General features: G+C 39.5%; 1 protein-coding gene across 2 annotated transcripts in view; it reads right to left on the bottom strand.

The window, feature by feature from the left end:
• Window positions 1–7,972: 7,972 nt before the first annotated feature.
• LOC119731131 (bifunctional heparan sulfate N-deacetylase/N-sulfotransferase 4-like) overlaps window positions 7,973–22,457 on the bottom strand; it is a 35,541-nt gene continuing 21,056 nt past the window's right edge. For both annotated transcript variants that reach the window (XM_038204150.1, XM_038204151.1), the window contains exons 3-12: window positions 22,032–22,274; window positions 19,155–19,340; window positions 17,458–17,586; window positions 16,459–16,641; window positions 15,950–16,046; window positions 14,742–14,868; window positions 14,290–14,464; window positions 13,251–13,421; window positions 12,053–12,162; window positions 7,973–11,504 (exon numbers count right to left, since the gene is read on the bottom strand). In XM_038204150.1, the coding sequence (XP_038060078.1) occupies window positions 11,285–11,504; window positions 12,053–12,162; window positions 13,251–13,421; window positions 14,290–14,464; window positions 14,742–14,868; window positions 15,950–16,046; window positions 16,459–16,641; window positions 17,458–17,586; window positions 19,155–19,340; window positions 22,032–22,274 (1,641 nt within the window). In that variant the 3' untranslated portion in view covers window positions 7,973–11,284. The remainder of the gene's footprint in view (window positions 11,505–12,052; window positions 12,163–13,250; window positions 13,422–14,289; window positions 14,465–14,741; window positions 14,869–15,949; window positions 16,047–16,458; window positions 16,642–17,457; window positions 17,587–19,154; window positions 19,341–22,031; window positions 22,275–22,457) is intronic.

The following is a 22,457-nucleotide window of genomic DNA, read 5'->3' as shown; positions in this document are numbered from 1 at the left end:
CAGCTAGGCCAGGTCAATCGTAAAAAAATGATTATTGTGCTTTTGGAATGGAGTGTTTCGAAGAAAGCAGGCCAGGTCAATCGTAAAAATAAGATTATTGTGCTCTTGGAATGCTAGCTTAATAACCCAGCGACGATCCCCTTAAGACAGACAAAGCAGACGTTCCGAACGACGAAGCTAACCGGTTCTCCTCTGAACCGGCCCACAAACTGACACACAGAATTTGCTATCAAATGGTTTCACCACACATATTGGCGCTTATCAGCCAGTCGAAGAATCCATTCAAAAAGTTATACTTAACTATTTTTTTTTTCACAAACTGACCCTAAATGTCCTTTTATTTATTGGGGGGGGGGGGGGGTAAGCCCGTTGAAAAAGGGCATTTGAATGGAAAAATGCAGTCTTTACAAAATATTGGGGGGGGGGGGGGGGGTAAATACCCCCTCCCCCCCTCCGCTGCATGGCTACGCCTATGTTATAAATTCAGGCGCGGTTCTACGGGGGGGGGGGGGGCTAGGGGGGGGGCTGTAGCCCCCCGAAATTTTGTCTAGCCCCCCCCCCCAAAAAATTAATTCCTTAAAAAAAATAAAAAATTGCATTAGCAAAAAGAAGGATTGTGATGTACATGCAAACGGTCTCCCCAAAGAAGAAATAGCCGTGACAAGGGTGCATTAGTTAATATAGTGTGAATGATTTTAGGATTTAATTGGCGCTCCCCATTGAAAATATGGAAGTTCATCATCTTTAATTTATGCAAACTGTTCAACAGGTTGAGAACCATCATATTCAAGTAATCTCGATTTAAAATAGCGCCACCGCCAGCAGCGATGACACCGTGCAATGGAAGTTCCATTCACCGTGCAATGGAACTTCCATTGCACTGTGCGCCGCGCGCCGCGCGCGCGCCGTGCGTTGGGACGAATAATTCAATAACATGTGATCAATGATCCACCAATCAGATGACGGGGATTTATTCAGGCGAGGTGACAGATGAACTGTTCCATTCCACGAGCCGAAGCCGAGTGGAATGGAACATTTCATCTGTCATCGAATGAAATTATTCTTTCCATTGCACGAACGTGAAACATTCATTATTTGTTTTATAATTATAACACCTGAATAAATCCTTGTCATCTGATTGGTTGACCTTTAATAGCCAATTTATTCAGGTTAAAAACTGTTTAAAAGTGCGACAAGTTCATCATATCTATATTAATGCAAACTGTTCGACAGGTTAAGAACAATCATATTCAATTTATCTCGATTTAAAACAGCGCCACCACCAGCAGCAGCGACACCGTGCAATGGAAGTTCTATTCACAGTGCAATAGAACTTCCAATAGATCAATAGATCACCTCGGGAGGCTACACCACTTCATTATTTGTATAATAATACTTAGATTCTGCTTGGTTTTAATATTTTAAATTATTTAAATCAGAACACAATTAAAATAACCTTCAATTTCAATACCAAATTGTTGGGAAATGTATTTCTCTCTTTCAAACCACCCTTTCACGACATGTTTGAAGCCAACTCTGTTGCGGCCATTTGCGGCTCTCTTGGAAACAATACGCGCTACGCGCACTCCAGCATGCATTTGCACACAACTACTGCGCCATGGGTATAGTACTTTGGTTGCTATACGGGTACATGTATAGTACTTTTGGCCGTGCACTGAAAGATGGCAAAAATAGAAAGTAGCATGTGGCTCGCTCTCAGCCAATCAAGACACAGAATCTGTGGGTGAGGTGTTAATGTTATAATTGGCAATATGCTATATCATTAAAAACGGGACGGAGATATTTGTAACCATGTTTAGATCAGCTCTCGTATTTCCAAAGAGTGAACACTCAGTCAATTCGAGTGACGATTTAGAGTCCCACCGACTGAAACTAGGCACCAGACGTACAGGGTGAGTAAAACAAAAACGAAACCCAAATGTCGGGACTATTGTTTTAGTGAAGTTCTGCATGGAGCACTTTCAAAATCTAGGATGTTTTTTTCAGAGTATTTCAATCTAAAGTTGGAGTGGCTTTCACTCTAAATCATGTGGTCCCTAGTGTCACTCTTTGGTTCCGGCTTTATTGCTGGCTTCAGAAGAAGAGATTTTTTTAACTAATCAAAATACTCTAAATCTTATCATTAAACATAATAATACAAATGGACGAGAGAAAGATTGAGCACATGCCCCGAAGTATGCCGAAAACGAAGGCAAAGCCCACGTTCGGTAAAATACCGATAGAAATACAAGTAAATGTACATGCAGTAGTCATGTTGTGTCCAAGTAAATTCGACCAGAATTACGTAACGACATCCGACTGCAGTTCCGAATTTAGCACACAAAATGAGCATTTTTGGCATTATAAAAATAGCTTTAAAAAAGCTAGAGGTTTGGCGTTTGTTTTTGTGGCAAAAGCATGATGGGATGGGGCACTATACATTGTTTCAGTTCAATTATGAAAAGTCGATGTAAAAACAGCAGAAATGATGACATTTCGACATATTTCAGTACAGTTGAGAAGAAAACTCGCTGAGAATTCTTGTACGGGAAAAAACACATATAACGGAGAACAAAGAAATAATTGTAGCGAACCAAACGGTGTCGTGATGGGGATCACTCATCATCAGCCCCATCATCCAAAAATCAAGAGTTGCTTATTCCATCAGAAAAACAGTATGGACCAAATTCGATCAAGAAGTAACCCTAATAAAAACTACATTTTAGGCAAAAAAAAAAAAGGCTCCGGTTTCTGGTATGCGCGCGCGTCACCGTAGCCATGCGTCGGCAAAATGAAAAAGTTTTTTTTTTCAATGAAAGATGATGTCTCAAAACCGCCAAACTCACTGGTTTGACTGGAATCCTGCTGCTGCACAATTTTAACGTGTTTTTAGATGTGGTTATGGTCGAGAATAAGCTTTATGTGGCCTCTCTGGACTCCCATATAATTTGCACTAAGTTTAGTCGGGCACCATTTGCAGTCATCAGCCGACATTTGAAGCAAAACAATCAGGTAAAAAAAAAAAAGCCGCGTCGCCGCACCACTTTTTGGGCAAGCTCCATACCAGAAACCGGAGACTTTTTTTTTTTGGCCTTATCACCGTTATACTACGAAGCGCAAAAAAAGTGAGGTGTACGTGTGTTTTCACATGTTGTTCACGAATTGATCGTGGGCGGCCGGGCGCGGCAAAGCCGCCTGTCCACGAAGCCTGATTTTAAACGATGTGTGGATAACACAAAAGAATTTCAGGGTCACAACAATCTAACTGCCAAGTTGGTACTTTGGACCTGTCGGTCACGATCTTGTAAAAAATTGGCTCTAAGCCACCTGACTATAAAACCGTCAGTCATAATGCAATGGCCAGCTGAATTCTTTCTTTGGTGTACAAAGTCAGTGCTGTAAACCCAAAGTAGGAAAGGTAGGGCATATCGGAGTGTTTCGAAGAAAGCAGGCCAGGTCAATCGTAAAAATATGATTATTGTGCTCTTGGAATGCTAGCTTAATAACCCAGCGACGATCCCCTTAAGACAGACAAAGCAGACGTTCCGAACGACGAAGCTAACCGGTTCTCCTCTGAACCGGCCCACAAACTGACACACAGAATTTGCTATCAAATGGTTTCACCACACATATTGGCGCTCATCAGCCAGGCGAAGCATCCATTCGAAAAGTTATACTTATTTTTTTTTTTTTTTCACAAACTGACCCTAAATTTCCTTCTGAAAATTCGAACTTGGGGATTTTCCAGAAACATTATATGACAAGTGCTGTACTTGATATGAAATATATAAGCATTTTATAAAGCTAAGCTTCCGTATCGAAGTTCAAAAACAAAAGAGTGTCGCAGACGGGGGAGGGGAGGGGCTGGTACCATCGTCGATGGGGCGCTGTTCAAAACCGACAATTAATTATGCACACAAAGGGCCAATATAATGGTGCTTTTCAGGGCGATACATGTGCGAAATTCTTAAAAAGGCACCCAAAACGGCAGATGCCACCAAAAAGGACACCTATTCGTTTTTGAAAAGGGCACTTGTTCAGAAAATAGAGCACTTCGTGAAAAAGGGCACTCTTTACAAATTATTTGGGGGGGGGGGGGGTAAGCCCGTTGAAAAAGGGCATTTGAATGGAGAAAGGCAGTCTTTACAAAATAATGGGGGGGGGTAAATACCCCCTCCCCCCTCCGCTGTATGGCTACACCTATGTTATAAATTCAGGCGCGGTTCTACGGGGGGGCTAGGGGGGGCTGTAGCCCCCCAAAATTTTGTCTAGGCCCCCAAAATAAATTCCTTAAAAAAAAAAATTGCATTAGCAAAAAGAAGGATTGTGATGTACATGCAAACGGTCTCCCCAAAGAAGAAATAGCCGTGACAAGGGTGCATTAGTTAATATAGTGTGAATGATCTTAGGATTTAATTGGCGCTCCCCATTGAAAATATGGAAGTTCATCATATTTAATTTATGCAAACTGTTCAACAGGTTGAGAACCATCATATTCAAGTAATCTCGATTTAAAATAGCGCCACCGCCAGCAGCGATGACACCGTGCAATGGAAGTTCTATTCACCGTGCAATGGAACTTCCATTGCACTGTGCGCTGCGCGCCGCGCGCCGCGCGCGCGCTGTGCGTTGGGACGAATAATTCAATAACATGTGATCAATGATCCACCAATCAGATGACGGGGATTTATTCAGGCGAGGTGACAGATGAACTGTTCCATTCCACGAGCCGAAGCCGAGTGGAATGGAACATTTCATCTGTCATCGAATGAAATTATTCTTTCCATTGCACGAACGTGAAACATTCATTATTTGTTTTATAATTATAACACCTGAATAAATCCTTGTCATCTGATTGGTTGACCTTTAATAGCCAATTTATTCAGGTTAAAAACTGTTTAAAAGTGCGACAAGTTCATCATATCTATATTAATGCAAACTGTTCGACAGGTTAAGAACAATCATATTCAATTTATCTCGATTTAAAACAGCGCCACCACCAGCAGCAGCGACACCGTGCAATGGAAGTTCTATTCACAGTGCAATAGAACTTCCAATAGATCAATAGATCACCTCGGGAGGCTACACTACTTCATTATTTGTATAATAATACTTAGATTCTGCTTGGTTTTAATATTTTAAATTATTTAAATCTGAACACAATTAAAATAACCTTCAATTTCAATACCAAATTGTTGGGAAATGTATTTCTCTCTTTCAAACCACCCTTTCACGAAATGTTTGAAGCCAACTCTGTTGCGGCCATTTGCGGCTCTCTTGGAAACAATACGCGCTACGCGCAACGCGCACTCCAGCATGCATTTGCACACAACTACTGCGCCATGGGTATAGACCGCTTGCAGATGCGTTCGATAATCGACGCGCGAAGGCGCGCGACGCCATGTTGTGGGACAAGCGTATATCTATCTATGCACATTTTGTCCCATGACATGGCGTCGTGCACCTTCGCGCGTCAATTATCGATCGCGTCTGCAAGCGGTCTATAGCACTTTGGTTGCTATACGGGTATAGTACTTTTGGCCGTGCACTGAAAGATAGCAAAAATAGAAAGTAGCATGTGGCTCGCTCTCAGCCAATCAAGACACAGAATCTGTGGGTGAGGTGTTAATGTTGTAATTGGCAATATGCTATATCATTAAAAGTGGGACGGAGATATTTGTAACCATGTTTAGATCAGCTCTCGTATTTCTAAAGAGTGAACACTCAGTCAATTCGAGTGACGATTCACTCCCACTGACTGAAACTCTGAAAGGCACCAGACGTACAGGGTGAGTAAAACAAAAACGAAACCCAAATGTCGGGACTATTGTTTTAGTGAAGTTCCGCATGCAGCACTTTCAAAATCTAGGATGTGGAAGCCCAATTCATAAGCTTTCTTTTAGTACAAGAATCATTCAAATCACTCATGTACTTTTCAAATTACGGAATTTTAAACACAATCACCGTTTTAAAGTTCTGTCCACGGATCACAAAAAAGGTGTGTGTTCTTTCAGCAAAACGAAAACAATTCACACACACTGTTATCACTATATGATTTGTCTTCGTTTTGCTGAAAAACACTTATCTTTTTGTGATCCGTGGACAGAACTTTAAAACGGTGGTTGTGTTTACAATTCCGTAACTTAAAAATTACATGAGTGATTTGAATGATTCTTGTACTAAAAGAAAGCGAATTGGACTTTCATATCCTAGATTTTAAAAGTGCTGCATGGAGAAGTTCACTAAAACAACGGTCCTGACATTTATGTTTCGGGTTTTTTTACTCACCCATTATAGAGTGAAATCATTCAATCGAATAATTGCAATGGATTGGTTCTTTTTTTTCCAGAGTACTTCAATCTAAAGTTGGAGTGGCTTTCACTCTAAATCATGTGGTCCCTAGTGTCACTCTTTGGTTCCGGCTTTATTGCTGGCTTCAGAAGAAGAGATTTTTTTAACTAATCAAAATACTCTAAATCTTATCATTAAACATAATAATACAAATGGACGAGAGAAAGACTGAGCACATGCCCCGAAGTAGGCCGAAAACGAAGGCAAAGCCCACGTTCGGTAAAATACCGATAGAAATACAAGTAAATGTACATGCAGTAGTCATGTTGTGTCCATGCTAAGTAAATTTGACCAGAATTACGTAACGACATCCGACTGCAGTTCCGAATTTAGCACACAAAATGAGCATTTTTGGCATTATAAAAATAGCTTTAAAAAAGCTAGATGTTTGGCGTTTGTTTTTGTGGCAAAAGCATGATGGGATGGGGCACTATACATTGTTTCAGTTCAATTATGAAAAATCGATGTAAAAACAGCAGAAATGATGACATTTCGACACATATTTCAGTACAGTTGAGAAGAAAACTCGCTGAGAATTCTTGTACGGGAAAAAAAAAAAATTTATAACGGAGAACAAAGAAAAATGGTAGCATGGGCGTCGCGGGGGGGGGGCAAGGGGGGCACTTGCCCCACCCCCCCCCCCTGGAAAAGCAAAAAAAAAAAAGAAAAAAAAAGGAAGAAAAAAAAAAGAAGAAAAAAAAGAAAAAGAGGCGCGAGGACAAAGTGGTGTAAATTTAATGAGTTGGGGGGGGGAGGAATGTCCCTGCCCCCCCCCTCTAAAACTGATGAATCGAGAATGTGTTGAGAAATACAGGCATTTTTTGGCAAAATAAATTTTGCCCCCCTCTAGAAAAAATCCTGGCGACGCCCATGAATGGTAGCGAACCAAACGGTGTCGTGATGGGGATCACTCATCATCAGCCCCATCATCCAAAAATCAAGAGTTGCTTATTCCATCAGAAAAACGGTATGGACCAAATTCGATCAAGAAGTAACCCTAATAACTACATTATATCACCGTTATACAACAGAGCGCAATAAGTGAGGTGTACGTGTGTTTTCACATGTTGTTCACGAATTGATCGTGGGCGGCCGGCGCGGCAAAGCCGCCTGCCCACGAAGCCTAATTTTAAACGATGTGTGGGTAACATCATTGCCGGTGATTAGGTTAACTGTACCCATTACAATGTACAGCAGGGAGCCAGAACCATATGATTCAGGGGTGAAATATTAATCGGAGGGTTTGAGGGTCACTGCAGGCCCCAGTATGGTATATGTTTGTATAGATTGACCTACAGGCACTTCTAAAAGACCAATTTCTTTTGTTCAATGTAGACCCTTCACACCTTTACCTCAGGAATTCCAAATTCCAAAAGAAAGGGATTCATTTAAAAATCCTTAAAGCAGGAAAATCCTGACAAACAATTCTGAAATCAGGACGCGTCACCACTCTTGTTTACAATACGGACAAAAATGCCGGTCAAGCTGCCCATAAATGCGATGTCCCTGAACATCGATGTGTTTTGGAGACAAGCATAAATTATCAACTGTGGCCACTGTGCACAAGCCATCCATAGCCATAGAGAATAATATTGTGTACAATCAACAATAAAAAAAAAAGTAATACAATTCTACAGACATTTTTTAATATACATCATTTAAAAAAAGTTGAGATTCCAATATTTACTTCATTTCATACATTATACGTAATTAAGCACCATAAAAATACTGTTAACAGCTTTATATCCGTATAATGCCGTTAGGTTAAATGGATACAAACTTTGCAATGGGTCTGGGTTATACCCAGAAATCCTCTCGAGCATTTATACATGTACATGGTTCAATGATTCAGTATGAAGGAAATATAACTTCCAAGTTATGGAAGGTGCATGGCTTTGTAAAATGTAGGTATGGGTGATAAATTAAAAAAGGTGATGTGAAAAACCGTTCTGAAGATGAGCTGACAACCAACACTAGTCCATGCTATAAACCACAAAGAACCTCACATGCTGTCGCAATATCCCCCCATTAGTGGTGTCGGAGGGTAAGGCCAAGAATAAAACCCACATTTAGGATCAAATTTAGGCATGCTAAATAACTGTTTACATACAGTGAAGGTTGGACAGTGTGAAGTGCTGTGGACAGGAAGTCTACTAGTTGGCCTTCATTCAACTCCATGTTGAACTTCGCGATCTATTCTCAAAGCCATAAGTGATCCTAAAGTTTCAGCCTGGCCAGGCAAGAATGGTGTATTACAAAGCATTTTATCACTCAGTCCCCTCTAACAATGCATAATATGCCAGTAATTGAGTCATGTACAATGTTTTTTTGTTCTCACCTCAGGAAGCATTTCTTTGCTTACCATAGGAAGCCAATATGGAAATATTATTATACTCATTTTGTAAATTGACAGACTGAGCTTGATTAATTCCACAATCCTGTGTACAGTTAAAATACCCTGCTCATACAGTCAATTAAAAAATTCCGAACAGCAGTCTCAAGTGCATGATACTGATCGTTTCAGACAATAATTAGATTGACAAACTGCTTAGAGCTAGCATTATTCTGAAGTCTCCTATAATCAAAATGGTTTATTTCATCAACATGGGTGGAAACCCACATCACAACCTGATGACATGAAGGGTTCCACATGGACAAAGCAACTTTGCTTGCACCCAGCATCCACATACCAAACACAGGCTGATTATATAAAGCACCCTCTTGCTCTATGATACAAACAGACCGCTGTTTGGAGTCGTTCAGGTTCACACATTCCCGAATTAGTTATGAATACAACCAGAATAAACCAAGAATTGAAATTGGTTCCCGAATCACCCCAACAATTTTGAACATGTTCAAATGTATCGGGGTGCTTCCTGATCTTTAACGATCTTTCACCGAAGTAACAGAATCATCCCGAGGCAGTCAAGAACCCTCCCTGATTTACTCAAGAATTGCTATTCGTTGCGATTTGGCTTAAAAATCAGGAAGGTGTGAACCGAGCATTATGCTTGACAACTATGATAGCCAAAATGCCTGAGCAACTGGACTCAAAAGAGCACACAATGGGAACAACAGAGAAGATATAATGATCACAAACCATAGATGAAATGAACCCTAGTAATATAATATACACCATGGTAACATTTGTAAGGTTGTGCAGTGTATGAATCCTAAACCCTGGTAAAGGTAAAACTCCAATTTGTAGGATCGCCTTCGCATCATTTCAGAATACAAAAAAGTAAGTAAAAATTTAGACAAGAGGTACCACAGATAAAAAAAAAAAAAATTTCAAGTGACTTTCAGATTAAATGCGGACCCAGCATTTGATCCATCTACTGCCCAGCTGGCATCAAGAGACAAATCAAAAACAAACATCAGCAGAAACACTGCCTTCCAGAGCTGCCATCAAGTCAATCACAAGTTCAATCAAAAGTCATGTTACAAGCAACAGCAGAACAATGACAAACTAGACGAATGGTGTGTTTGTAATTAACAAGCACAGAGCTGATTCGATTTTGGAAAAATTATCATGTTAGGATTTTTTGTAAAGGAATTAGCTTTTGTAGATATACAAATTTTATCCCAATCACATGTCGGGACTAGGAGAATGTGCTTGTTACATCCGGGTTATCGTTATGACCGAGCTCGTTATAACGGGAGTCGACTGTACTTCCATAGATATTAAATCAGGCACATTTAATGTGACATCATGTGACACGTGAAGACGTCATCATGACGTCATTTCAAATTTTACCCGTAACACGTCCCTGTCTATATTGTAACATACAAAGTTTCGTCCCAATTGGATGGGGGTCCGCTCATAAGTCCGACGCCTCAAAGCTCCGACGCCTCGTAGGTCCGACAAATTAAATGCCTCGTTTTTTTCCGACGTCGGACTTATGAGGCGTCGGACCTATGAGGCGGAATAAATAAATGTTATGCCTCATAAGTCCGGCGCCTCAGAAGTCTGAAATTTCGGACTTATGAGGCGTCGGACCTATGAGGCGTCGGACTTATGATACGGCCCCATTGGATGTGTAGTTGTGGAGATGTAAGGCTTTAAATTATGCACATTAATGGGAGTCACATGACATGTGATGTTATCATGACGTCACTCCAATTTCACCTAAAACACGTCCCTGAGTACAACTTTTAAAAATGCACACCAAGTTTCATTCCAATCTGAGTTGTACTTCCGAAGATAAAGGGCCTGGGAAAAATGCATCTTTAATATGACGTCACCTGGCACATTATGACGTCATCATGATGAAAATCTTCGCTGACCATCTTCGACTGGTGGTCTACGTGTGCCAAGTATTACATTGATAAGATTGATAAAAGTGCTTAAGTTGTAGGGAAGAAAAAGGTGTACAAAACCTATAGAGAAAAAGTCTGAAAAAAAGGGGAAAACAAGAGTTGTTTTTGCCATTTATAAACCTTGTGAATTGACTTGAGACCGGATGACTTGTGACCGACTTGTGATGACTTGTGGTTGTGAATATTCTGCTGCCTTGATCTCTGGATTGAAAGTCATGGACTGACCAGCATGTCATAAAGATTCTTGCTTGAGAAAGTCTGAAAGAGTCAATTAAGCTGAAATATGAGGACTGCTGCTAATGTTTGTACTTACTTGTGTGCCAAGCCAACTGACTAGAGGGACAACAATAAATGTGCAACACAGTGTAGAGTACCCAATTAAATCTCCTAGCCAACTTCCTGCTCCCGTTCCTCACATGTGCCACACTGCCAGACTCAAATTATTTCCAGGGAAAAGTCTTCATGAAAAGTATATGTCTCAGCACACTACAACATTTTCTCCTTGGATTACTGTCAGTCCATCTTTGGTAATGAAAATATTGTCAAAAACTCTATGCGTAGTGTAACAATGATGCCATCTCATTTGACACCAGTTTAGTACTGAAGTCCTGTTTCAGCTTTCTGTCAGTGCCTCATTTAGCCACGCAGGTATAGGTTGGTCAATGCTCGACAAGTAAGCCAACAGCTGAACGTTGAAACCCTGGTAGAAGTGTCGGAGGTAAATCTCCATTTGGGCATCCATGGGAGGGTAGCTGCGACCTTTGCTCTTGCCCAAGCAGCGTGTGCGACCCTTCCTGAGGGCAAGGCAGTAAAATCCCTTCTTGTCGTCGTAACTGTTGACGAATGGGAAAACAAAAAGAGAAAACATGGAAAGGGCTTATAAACAGATGTGTCAATATCTGAGCCAGTAAAGCTAGCATCTCAAAACATGGAACATTAGTGTTACCAATGGAACACTCCTTATTCCCAAGGGAACAATGCAGTGTTCCCAGTCGATTTCACAAAATGTTAAGGACAAAGGAGTTGTCCAGACATCCTTAATACGCCCTTTTGGGCTGTAACTGGAAAGATCATTAAAAAGTATTGTATAATCATGCACACAACTATACCTTAAAAATTTGCATTTTTCGTGTAATTATTACATGAAGGCATTTTGGTTAACAAATGTCAGTCTTTTGGAATGCTAGTCTTGATTCCAGTCACACATGTTTTTTTTTTCAAAAATGTTGCTCAATTTTAAGACACACAAGCTCTTATTCATTTGTGACCTGATTTCCCCCAGTGATTTGTCTCTTGCTTGGTAAACATTATTTGTGGTGTCTTTTTGATTTACTGAACAATTACACTAATATTCATATTACACGTTACTCTTAATACTTACACAATTTTATCAGTGAAGTCAATAAATGCATTTATCGGTAGAAATGTTTGGATTTTCACCATGGCAACCACTGGATCAGCTCTCAACAAGTCACCATCTAACACCATCAACTGTCTCAAAAGAAACAAAAAATATCTGAATGAAGGACACGACAAAAGTCCAGCCAGCAATTCAACTTGGCTTTGCCCTTCATGTTTGTACCATTGCTTAATCGTATGAGGTGGTACAACACACTGATCAAATAAGGCAGATAAGGTTAATAAGGTTCTGACCAAGCGAAAATTCAGTGTGACATTATAACATCCCAGCGACACGTCGCAACCCGAGTTACGACGGGTAACACATCTCGCGACGCTTTGTACGATCCATTTCATGAAACTTGCAATGTGCTGAACACAATGAATTAGCCTGAAATATTGCAGTTAAAATTTCAAAGTAGCTATACAGTCCGCTGTATTTTTGTTTCCTTTAAAACTGCATCATACGTCCGCCATTTTGTTTAACGTTTTTCGAGAGGAGATCTGATGACTCTTTGTTGAATATCAGATGACTCTTTACTGTACGTTGAATAAATACACATAACAGTCAACCGTGTTGTGCTATAAATACACCTCAATTTACGATGCATTTTGTGAAATGAATCGCAGGACGCGTCGCAGCGCTACGATGCATCGTAAGTTACCATGAGTTTCCTGAAATCAGGAGCTGGGCAACTGGCCTGTGGTTATGCAACATCTGACTGCCTACAAAGAGAATATTCTTTCTCTTTTCAGACATGAAAAATCCTTAACTTCATCAGCTGTTTTGCCTTTTATCTCCAGCTCCAGCCTTAGATGAACAAAAGGAAAAAAGAGCAAGTAACTATCACTTCCATATCGCCAACTTGCGAAAGGTTCAAGTGAAAAGTGTGTGTCATTGGTAGTAGCTACACACTTCAAAGGACTCAGGGACATCCTCAGCTAAAATGCCTAGGCAGTTAGGAATAAATTATTCAATGTTCCTGTAGCAGATTATAAACTGTAATCTTCCGAACTTACAATCCTGAATCTGAAGTTGTGGAAAAGTAGTGATTTCTGAAATGGCTATATACAAAATGAAGAGTTTTGTCAATTTTAATTTGCATGCACTAGAGATGAAAACAATAAAATAACTGCCTGGAGTGAAAAGCTGCCAGCCTGTCTTTCTTATTCCATCTGACCTGGTTTGGTGGGTAGTACTGTAGCCATCTCTGCAGGTGCTGGATGTACTTGCCGGGATCCAGGCAACGACTCCTCAGTAAAGTGACTGGCCTTGGGGCTTCAGGGCCTGACGTTAGAATCTCGTAAAACGTGTGGTTCAGGCTGGCTGGATTTCCATGGGCCCTCTCATGCTGTTATATAGCAAAAACACTCAAATGACTCTGGAGTGACTAGGTCATCCCACAGGAATTATCTTAGCAATAAAAGTGATCCGCACTACAGTCCTCCAACAATTCTTTGCCTCCAAAACACCATCATTATTCACAGTCAAATTCCAACTTATATCAGTGGGAGCAAAAAAGTGAAAACTGCCAAAATACAAGTGTGCACACAATAATTACGTGCAACCTTTTTTTTACAACATTTGTACGCTATTTAGTATTTTTCAACAATTATTGTCAACGTTTTCATGACAAATATCCTTTGTGAAGTCATCTTTCCATCATATGCCACTGCATATTTACATTGTGTCAATGTTTCATTCCGGTACCCGCTGCTATATTTGATTCGAACCAGCCAGCCGACCCCAATGTCTGCGCTAGTAAGCAGGAGGTTGTGGGTTCGGGTCCCATCCGAGTGATTTTTTTCTCATCACTCGGGGGCAACACTGACTATACAGTGTTTATAAAATACGTTGGTGACCAAAAGGGCCAGACCCAATATTGAATTTACATCATCCCGATGCAAATTCCATCTTATGACCCACCTGTCAGTTTGTAAATATAATTGATAACTACAACGATAGTTTCAATAATCACTCATTTACCTTGTTAGAAAATTCATTTTGACACTATTTATATCAACAAGAATTGCAAACAAAAGAGTTTTATGTGTACAATTCTAAAGGTTTTTGGCTCAGAAATGTGTTGGGGTGCTCTTGTAGGCAGCCTTCATGTCCATGAAGTCATTTTTGATTGATTGAATAGAGAGATCGTACTGAATAAAAGACACAACAACTGATGAATCAAATGATACACTAATTTTTGTGTGCTTACATACCTGGTACCAGGAATGAGCTCTTTTGGCTGGATCAATCAATATTGCGATGAGCTTGGCCTTTGGAAGCAGCCAGTGCATCCTACGCGGTGCATACACATTGTCAAAGTACGTCGCACTCTTCTCAAACAATAAGTCAGTCGAGGTATTGTCAACTTGTGGGAAGAAATTCAAGTACCTTTAAAAGGAAGGTGGAAGAAAATAAACAATATTTCTGAAGGGGATTTGGGTCAGGGTCATTTATTGGGTAGAAGTTGTTACGGTGATACTTTATTGAGACAAACAACTAATGACCTTATTTCCCATGGTTCTTTGTTAAACAAACCTTTCACTGTTTGGAAATGTGCTCTTCTCTGCCTAAGCACTTCACATGGGATTGCAGATAAAGTAAAAAGAATGTCATTTCCTGTAATTCTGCAATTGAAATATTAATATATTTGGATAATGTCACTCACCACTCCAGTCCTTTGTAATAGTTTTTGGAGTTTGAGAAAAACTGGACTTCCTCGAAGGTCTCCTGGCTGGGAAGGTTGCTCATGATATTGGGATGAAGTGACAGGAACGTATAGAGTGCAGTGGTTCCTGAATGTAGCCAAACAAACACGATACCTGTAAGTCCACCTTGTATCTAAAAATACTGAAATCAATGTTGCAAGTGCAATTATTTCTGGTTCAGAAAGTTGAAGATTTGCACTATGAACATTTGAATTGGAGAGCTTTGCATTGTAAAAGGTTGTTTGGGGAAAAATGTATGGGTACACAATAGACCTTATGCATTACGATGGAGCTAGAGGGCAGTGGTTTGATTTGTCCCAGATAAGCATGAGTAAGCGTTTTGTGCTTTCATTGTAACAATGCATGCACAATGAGGTCTATAAGGTTCCCAATCCCTACACTATTCATTCTGATAGGGGCACAACCAGTCTGGCCTGTGAAAACATTATTGTTGTCAGGTGATAAACAGTTTGAAATTTGTCAAACAATGATTCCACAGCTAAACGTGGGCTGATTTTTTCTTATTAGAAAAATAGCAATTCTAAAAATAAAACTACTTTTCTGGGTAAAACTCGTAAATAGCACAGACAGTACGTTGTTAACATTTAAAAAAACAACAGGACTCTCTTTTGTGTAACATTTGACAAATGGAACTACTTTTCTTCCTTAGGACAATCTAAACTCAAATCTAAAACAATTTCTCAGTGGTTGCCATGATCTTTTTGGCCTTCGGTTTGAGTGCATGCATGAGCGTATGTGGAAAATTTTGATAGTTTATATTACAATAGTACAAAGGGCGCTGATATTTGTGTGTACATACTTTAAGCTGATCATTACATACTTATAGTGAAAATTGTTTAAATGTTTAACCAGCAGAAAAATGTAAACATCAAGTCACAGCCCTAATAAACAACTCAAGCTTATAATTGGCCTTCTCGAATTGTCTTCAAGTCACTTTATAAAGAGATTTTTCACTTTAAAAGAATGGCAAAATTGTTCAAAGACTGAAGGTGTTCAGTTATTCATGGCCAAATAATGACGGACTGTGTCGTGGCTGGATGAATGTGTTCATACACAGTTAATGCAAAAAGCCTATTAATGATTATGTGAAAACATAATTCAGTTCACAAAATAACATTTTGCTTGAAACACAAGTCTTGACAAACACCTGTTTTCTGTGGTCCAATCACCAGGAAGCTTGGAAGTCGATTGCAGTTGTGCTTTTCAGGAAGTATTTCTAAGTGTCGTTTGTCATAGCATGGGTTCTATTGAACAGGAAGACAAGAAAAAGACAAAGTGGATTAAGTACACTACACAGAAACTAAGGTCAATCACTTCCTTCCGATGGAGAAGACATTTTTTTTGGTAGGGGGGAGGCAAAAGTCATTAGAGATTAAAAAATCACACAATGACATGTGATATTCTAGGCTTGTCTTTCCTATTTCATGGCCCTACTAAATGATTTAAGCAAAAACACAAAAAAATGGCACTAATTGTGGCAGAAAGTGTGCAAAATCTTCCTTGGGTATTTCATCAAGGCATAGATGTACAAGCAAGCCTTTGCACATTCATGGGTGATTATTGTTTCATCACTTTGCCTATTTAATGTTTTTCAAGTGAAATGGATGTTTTTACATAATAATGTACCACCAATAGAATTGTTCCCTAATCACTTACTGTCCAAACAGGGTCTTGTTCTTCAGGAAACATATCAAAATATTTGATGGCCAAATCCAAGGGTGATTCAGCCTTGAGTTTGAGGTTGGTCCACTTCTGCACAAAGTTGACGACATTGTCAAACGTGTACAATGCCAACCGATCACTGCCGTAGTTGGTCATGTGTGTCATGTACACGTTGATCTGCACAAAAACAAGAATGAAACTATTCTATTTACAAACACAAAACAGTTTGTCAACAATGGTCAACAATTTTTCTCCAATTAATATTAAAGGGCCCATACTATGTATTTTTTTATGCAGTTCTTGAAAATACACCATTAAAATCAGGTTAAATGGGATGCCCACTTAAACAGATTTTAAATTTTTGTTTGGCCATTTTCAAGGGCATTCCGGTGCATTTTTGGTTTTGGTTCCAATACGAATTTCCATATTCATGAGCAAAAGTGTGATGTCATTTCAGGCAGAATCTTCAATATTACCGTTATTTCAGCACAGAATTTGTACATTTTGCTGTCACAAATTGTCTGTTCTTTGGTGATTCACTGTTGTGTCAGTACATGGCTGTAAGCCAATGAGCAAACTTTTCTCACAGATCTTTTCAATGAGCAAGTTTTTGGGTTCACAATTTGAACAGAAAACCCCAAAACTGAACCGTGCCCTCCTGAAACGACATCGTAGCAACAGCGCCCTCAGTTGTCAGGAAAAGCATGGAAATTGTCTAATGTTTAAAGAAGTGCACTTTCAATAAAATTAATCAATGAGGGATGTCAAATTGTTTTCATACATTTCAGGGAGAAAGTTGCACAAAATTTATTCGAAAGAAATATTCATTTCATGAACCCTTTAACCCTAGTCAATAAACAATGTGGGCATGAAAGGGTTAAGTGTCTTAAAAGATGACACTTTCAAAACTGTTGTTTGTTCAATTACTTTAATAGCCACCCACAATGTTTAGTTTAGATTTGCTGCCAATAGTTGTGTGCATCAAAGTCTTACTGGATTATTAACAATGGTTTGAAACAGCTCTCCTCCATAGATACTGCTGTCTAATCTCTCCCTACCACCTGGATATTGCTTCATGATGATAGTATGAGTGAACAAACCACACGTCTGTCTAGGAAGCACCTACAAAAAAAAAAGCATATTCATGTATATATACGTATAAATATATTTGTTAAGAATCATTATCACAAAAGTTATTTTCAATTAATTTCTAAAATGTTAAACATTAAAATAAGTTCATGTGTACAATGGACCCAGTTCAGTTTCCTTTCAGAAAACGAGCACTTACCTGTACATGTAGATTCTTTGGCATTGTCATAATTTAATTTGCCTTAGAAAATATTTTGAGTGTTAACAAGTTTTTTGGTCATCACTTGTATTTCCAAGATATTTGTATTCTGTGACTCTCTCAATCTCTTGGCCCTGGATGCCAATCTCTGACATCTACATGTACAAGTCCTCCCACCATTCCAAAGGCCTAACCTGGATGACGACACAATCACATGGCTGGAGACGATAGATCTTCCCATGTAATATTGCTGATGAAGAATCAAACAATCAACAACCGCCATGGATAACAACAGTTCTGAGCCCACCAATTTGCAAAATTATTAATTTTCACAAGGATAACAACTTGAAAAGTCCCATCATTTGAAGAAATTTTACCAGTATAAACTGAAGTGTCATTAGCATACCTAATCACAGGGCAAGGCATAAGAATCCTATAACCACTAGTGTACAGAGAGAACATAACAGGGGACAGCACACAGCCCTGGGGAGCTCCAGTATTTATGTCAATTGTATATGAAAAAGAATTGGAGAATCTAACTTTCTGTGCATGAGAGTTAAACACGAATCTGTCCATCTACAGACATATCTTTTTACCAGTTTGCGTCGGAGGACGTGATAACACGCACTAGCTGTTTTTATACACAGGCATTCCTGTTTGGTTAAAACGTCTAGATTGGGTGACGTCTAAACATGTTAATCCCTCGTGTCTTTTATACATGTACACACACACAAAGTCTGTGGAGGCGGACCGTGTGTTGATCTTGAATTGGCCGTTGTGCACGGCCTATTGTTGTACAATTTACGCTCCAGTGCTCACCCGGGAGTATTTAAACATATGAGGTTTCGGCAACAAAAATCAAACAAACACTTATGAAATTACTCATGCGAATCAGTATTTGTGGCATTTGGCTGTTTATCAGAAGTTGGTCGGAAATGTTGCCTTTTGCCAAAATCGAAATTTTCAGCAAAAATAATCCCGGTGCGAAGTGGTTAACCAAAACATGTGGCTGAATCGTATTGATAGCTAATGACTAATAAACAAAATGAGTTCTAACCTTCATGTTATCATTTTTGATGGTAGTATCCAACCTGCGACTTTGGCCTCGTTCATAATATGGCAAACTGCCTATTTCAACTTATTTTGGTTTTGATTGGGCCAAGCAAAAGTCTGAAACCAATGCTTGTGGAACTCCTGCTATATGTGCCTAGCCAATTTCTTTGAAACTTGTTGTTGAGTCTTTCTAGATATTCCATTCTATTCCTTGCAGTTGTATGTACATACATGTATTAAAAGGACACATCGTACACTGTACATTCAAAATAACAATGTGGCTTACTACTTGTAGCTACACGTGTAGCTGTTCACAGTGGTCACTATACATGTACTATGGCTCCATTACCATGATATCCTTGTATATGAAGCCTTGTCGCTTCCTAGCAGGTCTGAGGGCTGGGTACTCCTCCGTACTTGTTACTTTGATGCCCCAGACTTGCTTCCAGGCATTGTATAACATAGGGTAGGCTGGGTACACCCCAGAATGGTGTGGGGCCACGGCGTATGAGTCCTCCACAGGAATCTTATGACTCTGGAAGTGCAAAAGAGGAGTTACATGTCCTTCAACTTTTTGCGGGAACCTTATATCCTCTCAAATTCACTGCTGTGAGGATAAGGGGCTTCTAAGGGGCATCAAGTCCCATGTGCAATGATAATGACTAGGCTCTACCTTCCTCATTATGCAAATTCTTCAAAAACCTTTGATGGATTTTGAGGATCTGAAAGAGTTAGATTACCTCCAGCCTAAACTGAAAAAAGAAATCTTGTGACTCTTAAAAAGAAACGCCAATTAAAGAACAGAGTTCTGGAAATGCACCTACATGTAGGTTGTAACCTATTTATCTTTAATATATTATTCTGTATTGCAATTGTGTTTTAAGTCTTCTTGAGTTTTATAATAATGTGAATTTCTATTTTCATGAACAGAACAGGAATCAATAAAATTGCATTTTGCGATGAACAAAAATTGTGCAAGCATTTCTGGTGTTTTCTCAAAAAGGTGAGTGCGTACTGAGTAGACTTTCAATTTTATTCCATATGCACACAAAATGCAAATGGGACCATTTGCATTTTGTGTGACCAAAATTATTCAGGAGGTTAACTACTCAAACTGAGAGTCCAACAGGGCATGTTCATCACGTAGATCAAAGAGAAAATCAGCAATCCTCTGATAAGCAAAAGCTTGCCAATACAGTGGAACGCCGCTATAACGAACATCGTGGGATCCACAGAAAGTGTTCATAAAAACGATCGTTCGGTATAGCGATTTTGAACCGCCGGTACCCTCTTTTGACCAATAGTGAACTGGCATTTCTCACATCCAGCGGCCGCACGAGGAGTCGTCAGGAAACTTTAGCAACGGGTGGTTTTCCCTTTTATTCCTTGGGGAAATAATAGCCATCTATCGCTGTTCAACATTCAAACACGATGTAACTATGGGTCGTTTAATGTTCCGGAATTTAAAGCGGCCAAAATAGCGTTTTTGTACACTCCAGTAAATGTAATATGTTATAATCTGGTGCATAAGTAAGAACCCTCTAACTTCATGTTCAGGGTGAGTTATAGTGAGTCCTTACTCAAGTCCCAAAATATTGTTGAATATACATTGTAAGACTGAAGTTGAAGCCCTGGTCCTTTTGCAAATTCTTGAACATTTTCAGCAAACCTTTTTGTCCACACACTCAGATTTCAACCCATAATCAAAAGCAAAAATACTTGAACCATTGACTGGTTTCTAAGATGTTATTAAAACAAATCCACATTTAATTTCAATATTCTTGATGAACCTGGAGAAAGTACTGGATTGTTGACTTACTGCAAATAATTAGCTGTTTCGGTGTACACACCGAAACAGCTCTTGTTTCTGTTATTTTTTTTTTTCTCTTTTGTTTTTCAGACTTTTTTCTCATAGGATAACACGTGTTTTCGTTCTACAAGTCACTTTTGGCTTTTTTCCAAATCCGATCGACTTCAAACCTGGCACACACTTAGACCACCATCTGAAGATGTGTGCCGAAACTTTTCGTCATGCTGACGTCATCACGTGATTTATTATAGAATTTTGAATATTTAATTTTTCCCATAGACTTTGTACACAGAAATTTAAAAAAAAATGTCAATTTTCAGAGGGCATTTTCGACACTTTGCCAGTAATTCATTTACACCAATCTTTGTCCAAGCTATGACCCTAATTCAAACAACATTTTGCAATGATGACGTCATGATGACGTCATCCGGTGTTTATTGATAGGCAATTAAATTGTGACAATTTTAATATTTAAAAATGCATAAGAAATCAACCGTACGCGTCTGCAGCATTCTGTTGCCGGCAAGTGGTAGAGTAGGTTAAGGTCTTTATTTCATTCAGTGTGCGTGAAATCACGTGACCCTTGCTTCCGGTCGAAAAAGGCCAAAACCGGAAGTGGCTTATTATTTAAAAGTGGTAATAGATATGAACTTGCTTTTAACTGTGTTAGTCTCTTGGCTGAAAGTATTCTTCAAATCATCTACCGATGACGTCATGCAATCTTCGAGCGCCCTCTAGCGACAGGTTGAAAATTTTCAAAAATGTATTTTGAATAGATGTCTGTGGCGAAGTTTGTCGGAATCGCCTAAATATTGGTGTATATGATGACCTTGACCCACTTAAGACGTGTGCGAAGTTTAAGGTGTATGACGTCATCAGACCGGAAGTTATAATGAAAAGACCCTTTTTCCTTTGAAAATTTCTGAAAAATCAACCATGGCAGTTTTTATATTAGTTTTTACTTTAATTGTCTATTTAAGGGTAGGTCTAAAATATTTCAAAGCTTCGGGGCAATAAGCAAACTCGGACATGCCCTGCGCACGCTTAAAACTTCAGGTTGACAATAACTCTGCTTTAAAACATGCACAGTCCACAATGTACATGTACATGCACGTACGTTGTACATATCATATGTCAGTCAGCCCGCGCCAGCGCACGTGTTGCTGAGGTCAAATCCTGTCCACAGTGACCGTTTTAGCCGATTTCCGGCTAACTTTGACAGATTTTATGTTCATGCATTGTCAGGGACGTAGGATAGACACTTTTTGTATAGAATACGCATGTACATGTTCATTCGATCAGGATAAAACTCCTTTACGGCAGTCATTAATAAAACGGTCGAAACAGCTCAGTGTTTGTCCACAAACACATTTCTAGTTTTGCTTAAAGCACAAAAGGTTCAAGTAAAATTCCTACCTTTGCAAATCGGAAATTCTTTCTCATGTCTGCCACCAGCTGGCTCTGGTTGCTGAACATGTGGGGCTGGGCATGGTTCCACATGTGTGGAAACCAGGCAAACTTGTCAGCATGCATGACCAGTGCCTCGTCGCCTGCCTTCTCCTCCTCATTGCCACGTTTGAAGAACTTACCCGAGAAGCCCAGCTTGAAAGTGAAGCCTGGGATCTTATCAGCCAAGACCTGCTGCTCCAGGAGTAAGGCCTGCAACATCACATTATTTCAACTTTTTGTTTAATCAAAGGAACAATATTTAGGGGTGACAGTACTGACTTAAAATGAAGGAGCATTCAAGTCATGCAGTAACTCAGAACATTATACATGGTGGCTTGAGCGACCAGTCCATATGTGTGCACTTGGACCTGCAAAGGACCCTTCAAAGTGGTT

The sequence above is a fragment of the Patiria miniata genome, unplaced genomic scaffold (genome assembly GCF_015706575.1).
Source record: "Patiria miniata isolate m_02_andy unplaced genomic scaffold, ASM1570657v1 HiC_scaffold_23, whole genome shotgun sequence".
Lineage (NCBI taxonomy): Eukaryota > Metazoa > Echinodermata > Asteroidea > Valvatida > Asterinidae > Patiria > Patiria miniata.
Note: the sequence above shows the minus strand (reverse complement) of the source record. Positions and strands in the feature narration are given on the sequence as shown.